An 8,768-nucleotide genomic window follows, 5' to 3' on the forward strand; every position below is an offset into this window, starting at 1 on the left:
GAAGTTGCAACAAAGAGATCGAAAGCAATAGCCGAAAGTGAGACGTCACTAAATCAAAGCATCAGACTTATATATAGGCCTATATACAATTTCTAATCATTCCTAATATTTTTCTTTTCGACATTTCAATTAGATTACAACTGTAGGTAGAATATTTCAATACAAGGATATGTTCACGGAATTACCTTGCGTTAAAATTGTTCTTGCCGCCCCCTCCCCCCCCCCCCCCACACACACACACCCCAACCCACCCAATGGATATGGCACTAAGTATAGTCAGAATGTAAATCGAGATAAAGAGATTAGAAATTAATATTGAAGCAAAATCCGAAAATACAAAAACGAGCGGAAGCCTTGCCCGAACGACGTCTCGTCCTGCTTGACGACATTCTCGGTTTCGACCAATAGGATTCGTCTCCGGCGCAGAGAGCGCGTATGATTGGTCCGTTGGCGTTGGTGACGTAACCAGCGGGAATTAGCCCGGTGGTCTGGTAGTTCATTTCTACATCGTCAGCGGTATTTACGTCGATCGCCTGAAAGGGTAGGAAAAAGATGACGGACAAATATATGATAGGAATACCATTTTAGTACCGTAAGGGTGAGTACTGGTACATTTTTATTGGGGGCAAAATGCGAGAGAGCAAAGCGACCGGGCGCTGGAAAGTGACTTGGTTTCGCCCTCCTGATACACTAAGGAAATCGATAATTATTTTTTAATTGCGTTCCCTTTTACTCTCAATTTTTTTTTTCTCTCCCTTTCCTTTTTTTTAATATTTTTGTCTGGATCGGCCTAATTTTGCCAATAATGACAGTCTTTACAGCATGTATCAAAATGATATACAGTGAAATAAGGGCTTGTTGTTGTTTTTTCCTCTAATACTTCGGGAATTAAATTAACTGTTACAAAATTATTTTAACATCGAATACAATAATTGCAAGGTCGTATTTTTACCTGTTCATGTCCCGTATGTCCCATTTCCATAAAGTTCGTGGATCTATCTGCCATGTCCATCATGTCCCCACTCAAGGCAGATACATAGCAAATGTTATCATCATCATCAAGAAGCTTGATAACCACAACCGACTGGTATATAATAACGAAACAAAACAAAAAGAAAAAAAGTGATGGTATATATTCAGGTAGTCGAAAGAGGTGCGAGTTGGTCGTAATATCCGTGGTACGATCAGTTCTGATACAATATATTATGTCAAATATTGTCGACGTGTAGTTTTTACAGGGAGATTTAACTGACATCTCCCTGGTTTTTATGAATGTTATATTTGCATGTATTCCTTATATTTTTGTATATCACATGTTTGTTATGTCGTCCTAGAGGGCGTATTTGGAAATCAGTTTTTTTTTAACTAAATGTACTTACCCTCCATTTCAAATAAAACTTGAATAAATAATAAATAAATAATAATAAATAGATAAATGAATAAATTCTCTGTCTTCGTCTTCAAACTGATAATCTACATAAGAGTATGACGTCCCCAGACGAATATAATCATATGAGATTTTTTTTTTTTTTTTTTTTTTTTTTTTTTTTTTAAATAGTTAATTTTTAATGATTCCAAACAATATAAATTAATTTTAGAAATAAAGTACAGTTGTTTTTCCATGACATGAATTCAAAACATTGACATTACATAAATTGTACAATTGATGAAAACAAAAAAGAAATCATTATACGTCTGTAAAACTCAAATAAAACACACACGCGCAACTCGCTCTCACACGGACTCAAATATAAATGTTCAATTGCAAATGTTTCGCACCGTTAAAATATTTCATTCCAACAAGAATCCAACACATCCACTTTAAAAACGAAAGGGCAGGACGCCATCAGCGATCTTCGGAATGATTGCAATTAATTAAATGCATGCTGTTGAGGTGGAGGACAAATGTTGATAACGATAAAGATTAATCAATCACCTCCAACCCCCCCCCCCCCACCCTTCTCCCGACACACGCCTCCCCTCTCTCTGTCTCTCTGTCTCTCTGTCTCTCTCTCTCACTCTCTCTCTCTCTATCCTTCCATCTCTCCTTCCCTCTCTCTCTCTCACTCTCTCTTTCTTCTTTGTTTCTTTCTATTTCACACGCTTTTTTTTTCTCTCTCTCTCTCTCTCTGGATATTTGTGTGCGTGAGGGTGCGTGTGTAAAGAGGAAGTGAATGTGTTTCTCGCACAAACACAAACTGATCCTATTTCTCGCATTCACTCTCTCTCTCTCTCTCTCTCCCTCTCTCTCTCTCTCCCCCCCTCTCTCTCTCTCTCTCTCTCTCTCCTTTACCATTCTATTAACCTCCTCTAGATTTCACCATCTCCATCATAGAATATAATTATCTCTATTTCTCGTTAAACCTTACCCTGTCGTAGTCGATGGCAATGGTAGCATTGGTGAATCCATCCGTGATCGCCGGAGTTTCGACCAAGATCGTGTTTTTGTCGTAGTCGTATCGTGCCCTCTGCATGCCAATCTCCGTCTCATCGTGTATGATCATGATATCCATGGTCTGCAATCAATCGAAAGTCTTTCAGGGTAACAATCCTTTGAACTATCGCCACTGGACATCACCCTCCCACCCTCTCCGGTAAGAACCACCGCCCCCCCCCCCCCCCCACAACAACAACAAAATACCCTATGATAATTATGCCCAGAACAATGTGCCCATATGACAACCAAGCACAACTTATGATAACTACCCCTAGACAACCACCCTCACAAAATTATAAGGATAACGCAGGACGAATTCCCCTTGCAATTTACCTCTTTACAAATTACACCAGGTCAACTACCGCAAGGAAAATGACCCCAACAAAAATGGATCAAATCGGTTTCTAGGTATTTTCTCCCGTTTGGGTAGGTTATAATGACTATAGTTTAAGAGGTAATGTATTTCCTAGGTGTAGTTACCCGGCTGTAATTGAAACACTTAGGTATACACACGAAATTGTACTTGCTTGTCTGAGATTTGTTAACATTGTACCCCCCCCCCCCCCCTTCCCCCTTCACATAATCCTGGATTCGCCCCTGCTCTACAAAAGGGTGCATGTGGAATGCATACACATCATGCGTTGTGTTTGTGGTGTTTAGTTTCCAGCAACAAAAATTGGGCAACAGGTATTTCAAAATCCATCGATTAGTGGCCGAGAGGGCAACAAAATATTTTAATTAGTATCAAACTTTGCTCACCACACTACTTGGCATAGCCTTTAAGGCTCCCCCTCCGTTGATGGCCATGCACGGGATTGGGCCTCTCCCGAAGTCTCCATCGGCTACGATGACAGCGGCGATGATCACCCCAACGGCGACGATGGTGGCGACGATGACCGAGGAGATGGCGTGAATTTTGGCGTGCTGATCGAAGTACGACATCATTTATTGTGAATAAAAGAGAGGTGAAAAGAAAATGGTGACAAAGGATTTTACTAAATTTCCTGGTTTGTATAGCGATTTCTCTGAACACTTTTCGGATATATCACACAGGTATATTATAACCACGGTCATCCGATTCAAGCTTGTCAGCTCACAATTTAGGAGAAGAACGGAATTTTGAAAATGGTTTGTGAAGGATCGAATCCCCAACCTTCGTATATCCATTCAAGTGACTAAACTACTCTACAACGATTCCTCAACAAAGTAGTTATTCCCCTTATCATGCTTGCCTAGTCTATTTACACGAAGAAAAGAATGTTCTTTCGCCGTGGTTATAATGAGGCGAAGCTTTCTTTTTGTTTTCTTGTTTCTTCTTCTTCTCTTCTTCTTCTTCTTCTTCTTCTTCTTCTTCTTCTTCTTCTTCTTCTTCTTCTTCTTCTTCTTCTTCTTCTTCTACACTTAATCGTTCACGCTATTATCCTTCACAAGAAATATGAACTTTTCTAAAGTCAAGGCAAACAATAAAAGTACCGGAAGCAGAAATGAAGTAAAGTAAATACAAGAATAAAAGTATTAAGTATTATTACCTCAGAGTCCATGGTCTTCTCCAGAGACGACATAAATAGAAGACGACAAGAAGTTGCCAACTGTCTGCCTTTGGATGGACCTACTTCCTACTTTGGTAGACGTGGGTTTAATTCAATACTCTTCGAGACGCAGTCCTTCCCTCAACTTTCCCTCAGCCGCTATTGCAATTTTATGCATGTCGCAAGAGATTGTCTTGGACCTATTATTAGTTAGGCTTATTTTAAGGAGGAGAATAGGCACATGACCGATATCATTAATTTAAAACCGTCGCGAAATGGAACTCGTGAGAGCAATATAAAGTCTACAATTAAAATAAATAGCTCATTGAGAGCGATAGTCGTTTGATTTATCCATTTCCTCGTCTTGCTTTCAAGAAGTTTCAAGATTAGCATTTAATTATTCTATCGAAAATAAATTTTGTGATTCGAAAGTCACATGCCACAAACTCATATCTTTGTATTCGATACTTTAGCGGTACTTAAAAAATGAATTGTCCATCGTTATCATATTTACTACATGCACTCTCATTAAAGATAAACTCCAGTTCTGGTAATGCGATTGCATTGTGAAAGAAAAGGTGTGGAATGGATCAGAAACAGTTGATCATGTAGCATGTAAGTATTGGTGTGCACTGCAAGGTTCTGGAGTCATCAAAATCATAACAAATTTGGCCGAGTCTTGGTAAAGTAACAACCACTGTACACAGAAAGCTATATATGGGACAACACACATGGTGTCGGGGGCTGGTACTACCTTGATTTCCTTGTCTTTTTATGCTCATTACTCAGCCAGTATACATTTTCTTCAAAAATTGTTTGGCACATGTCATTTATTTGTAATCTTGAACATTCAGTGTAAGTTTTGTTTGATTCTGTGAGAATTAATTTTCTTTTTTTTACCAAAACTGGAGTTTATCTTTAAACACACTCATAACATATTATTATTTTGTATCGTTAAGGTCGTTTCCTATGCGTAGCTCCTTCCCTTCCCCAATGGCAAAAGAAAAAAAAATGAAAATGAAAATTGACGGGAGAGAACCCCTCAGAGGATACGAATTAGGTGAAATAGAAAAGATGATATATATGCAACAGCGTCCCCATAATTGCTAGCCTTTGTAATTCGCAATTTGTTTATCTTGTAAGACCTGGGAAGCGCCCCCCCCCCCCCCTCCCACTAGACGTTTCAGATATGAGGAATTCTTTCATAAAACGGACAATTATTGTTCACCAACTGTGTCGAGTGGTGGAGCCAAACGTAGTCTCGGGATAACAACCGTAGATTCAAAAGAATGAAGCTTTCAAGCATTCAAGAATCAAGCTTACTCTATAATTCTCATCTTCTCTCGATTTTTTTCTCAAAAAATGAGGCACAATTATGACTGATGATTGCTTATAATGTGAATACGCTATGTTAAGTTGCAGGGTCGAGGAACCACTGAATCGACCGCGGAATATGACAAGATTGGCTTCAAAATTATTATATAAGGTACATCATGAACAATCTCGTCCTCTCTCCCCATTCTCTCCCTCTATCATCCTCCCTCCCTCCCTCCCTATATCAACCCTCTCTTTCTCCCTCCCTATCCCCCTCTCTTCTTCCTTCCCGTCCCTTCCTATCCACCCTCCCTTTCTCCCTCCCTCCCTCCCTATCTCTATGCCTTCTTCCCCTCCCCCTTTCTCTCTCTTTCTCTCTACCTCCTACTCATTTCCCTCTATTCCTCCTCCCTCTCTCTCTCTCTCTTTCTCTTTCCCTTACCTCCAACCACATGCTTATCATCCTTTCAAGCGAAGTAGAATTAAACCACAAACCACATCACTTCCTCCTGGTAAGAAAAAAAATGAACGCTACGAGATAACTTCTTTTTTCATCTCACTTGTTCGACATCTCTTTTAATCCAAGACCAAAAATAAGTGAAGTCTGTGACAGATCAAAATAATTATATAAATATTGATATACTGTACAAACATGCATTATAAAACAAAATCAATGGGTCAATTATCTTTACCCCTCTTTTTTTTCCCTTCTTGGAAGACATTGCTTAAATATAGTACTCCGCCTAGAACAAAGATGATGAATGAGAGGGTGAAAAAGGGCGTGGTCAATAAGAGAAGGTGTGAGTTATGGTATAGGGGAGGTAACCGGGAGGGAATTGGGGTGTGGCAGGAGGAATGGGCAAGTGTGGTATACATCAGCAGATAAAAAGTTGTATATGCAAGGGGACAAGGAGGAGTATAGGGGTTTGGCACAAGGAAAACTTGGGGAAGAAATGGGGGTGTGGCACGGAAAGGGGAAAGGGGAAAGATATGTGGTATTGGGGATGATATTTCATCTGCTAACAGCCAGAAGGGCGGTAACTCGACATAAAAGGGTATGGGTCGCCATTCTGGCTTTTACCTCTCATATGGCATGTTAGAGGAGCGCAGAGTGGGGCATATTGGAGACGAGGGTTTCACATTTCACATAAAGAGGGGATTTAATGTATATTTTGAGTTTGAGTTTGAGTTTGAGTTTGGGATTTAATGTATATTTTGAGTTTGAGTTTCAGTTTGAGTTTATATGGTATACAGGTAGGGATGTGAACCTTCGAGGTGGGACTGCAATCAAAACAAGTGACGTCTTGCGAAACAATTATAGAAATTAACAATAACATTGAATTCTAACAAACGTCTCTCTTTAAGTTCTGGAGTGCTTCCTATACCAAATTATTACCTAGCACAGGCCAACCTATGTTACCTAAATGAACCAACATCAGCTTAAGTATTGAAACTTCCAAGAAAATTGTTCTCTCACATAACGTAAATTAAGTTGCTCTCATCACTTGTGTCTTGCTGATGGAAACACACTTGCACACAATCTAGTCCTTGACTTTCAAATCTTTAAAGAATAGACCGGGTTACCAACATATTCAAATTTCTTTAATATTTTGTAAACAAAGGTTGTTCTTGACAACCTAAAGGCTAGCCCAAGGTTTTTTCGACAAAGCAACAAGTAATGTATGGAGACTGGAGTCGGAGTATTGTAATTCATTCATTAATAAAGGATAATGGAATATCTTGTCACTAGGTCCCCTGTAAAGAAACATCAATACGTTTGTATATGTTAGTAACCCGGTCTGTTGGCAAGCTTTGAAATAGAACAAAGAAACAAATTCAAAAGAAAAAATGTCATATCAATGGATGCAGCTACTTTGAAGTCAACATTGTTTTTTTTTCAGCTTTAGCTAAAAATCAATATTTTAGGCTTTTGCCAAAATGGGAGAAAATTCATATTATTTATCAAAATTTATATGCAGGCATTTATACTTAATCTTTTTGCTTGTATTTTTGGTAAATGCCATACCATAAGGATTTCACAGATAAATTTGCATTATCTAATGGCTAGTATGTTTCACTGGGAAATAAGGGGAAAAAATAGCGAGCTTTACATCAAATTGTGAAACAAAAATGTCACCACAAAAAAACATGTATTATGTCTATGAGGAAATAATAAATACAAAATAGATATGAATTAAACAATTTTTCATCACACACTTAGTACATATCATTTACTTAAGTTATAATTACCTGTATTTACCTCTTTAGTAAAACATAAACAATTATGTCAAAGAATACCAGGACCACTTGTATTTGAATAAGTTTAAGATCTGTCCCCAAAATTGATGTAAAAGAAAGGATTTGAATTTTCTACCACTGTATTATAATCTAACAGTGAAGTGTTTATTTTCACACTCTTGAAAAATCAAAATGTGTAAAGAATTTTTCTCTTTTCTTTTTCTGCAAAAACTAAATGTTCAGCTATTTGGTAGTTTAAATATTATTACAGTCAAACGTATATTAGCCACCACCTGTGTAGAAAAAAACATCTGACTATAAAGACACCAATGTTTGTTTCCCTTTGAATGATGCTTCTTATCGAAACATGCTATGAAGGAAACCTAGTATAAAGACCACCTGTCGATAGAGACCACTTTTTGTTTTTCTTTTGGGCGGTCTTTCGATATAACTTTGTTGTAATGACCGGGGTGCCTGCCACAAAATCGCTTGACTTGGCACCAGAGTCCAGGGCAGAGCGGGACCAACATCCGTGCAAGTCTCATGGCGGCTGAAGATGCCTCTAACGAATATAGGTTGAGTCTACTCCAGAGGCTCGCATGGTGGGGTGCAGATTTTAGAGTAAGGTAAGGCTTTTCATCATTGCAGCATACCAGTAGTGTACAAAAAAATGCAGCAACAATGACAATGGTACATGTACATGTATAGTAATACGTGGAAGTTACTGTCAAAGAAGTTAATGAAATGTGAATGAAAACTTTCTGCCACTGTAGTATTATTATGGCAAAGTTGTAAGAGCTCTAAGTGCATACATTTAAAAATTGCATGTACAAAAAAAGATATATTGTTGAAAGTAAAACATTAACAAGGCCAAAAGGATACATTAACAAAGCCAAAATATAAATTAGATTTTTCGAATTTCATATCAAGGTTTTGAGATGGAAAGAATCCAGAGGCTCAAAGGAAATTTTTGTTTGATTGGATGTTTGTTTGTTATTGTTGTTTTGTCTTGTCATACTGAATTGAACATGTGTATCATTCAAATATCATTTTTTGATGCTTGTTTTTAACTGCAAACATTAATGTTTTATAAAAATACCTTTGGAATATATCTCTTTCCCCGGAAATCCTCCCAAAACATGACTTTCTCATGACTTTAAAGAAAGAAGAAATCAATTAAGATGCAACAATTGACGGAGCGGGTGATATGAAAATAGCTTCCCATGAATTGTCAATTGCTTAGTAAATGC

The 8,768-nt window shown here is 38.0% G+C and overlaps 1 protein-coding gene across 1 annotated transcript; it reads right to left on the reverse strand.

The window, feature by feature from the left end:
• Positions 1-254: 254 nt before the first annotated feature.
• Positions 255-4,112, reverse strand: LOC115924783. The gene is made up of 5 exons (XM_030987610.1): positions 3,967-4,112; positions 3,197-3,361; positions 2,370-2,516; positions 953-1,084; positions 255-533 (listed from the first exon to the last, which is right to left on the reverse strand). The coding sequence occupies exons 1-5, from the start codon at positions 3,997-3,999 to the stop codon at positions 303-305; spliced, it is 708 nt and encodes a 235-aa protein (XP_030843470.1). The 5' UTR covers positions 4,000-4,112; the 3' UTR covers positions 255-302.
• Between the last annotated feature and the right edge of the window lie 4,656 nt (positions 4,113-8,768).

This window comes from Strongylocentrotus purpuratus, unplaced genomic scaffold, assembly GCF_000002235.5.
Source record: "Strongylocentrotus purpuratus isolate Spur 01 unplaced genomic scaffold, Spur_5.0 spur5_scaffold_16, whole genome shotgun sequence".
NCBI lineage: Eukaryota > Metazoa > Echinodermata > Echinoidea > Camarodonta > Strongylocentrotidae > Strongylocentrotus > Strongylocentrotus purpuratus.

Excerpts from the sequence above, each read along its gene's own strand:
- LOC115924783 (XM_030987610.1), bottom strand. The coding sequence starts at position 3,999 with ATGTCGTCTCTGGAGAAGACCATGGACTCTGAG. Across the intron at positions 1,085-2,369 it reads TTGCCATCGACTACGACAGG|TCGGTTGTGGTTATCAAGCT; the intron begins GTAAGGTTTAAC and ends ATTATATACCAG. Across the intron at positions 534-952 it reads GACATACGGGACATGAACAG|GCGATCGACGTAAATACCGC; the intron begins GTAAAAATACGA and ends CTACCCTTTCAG.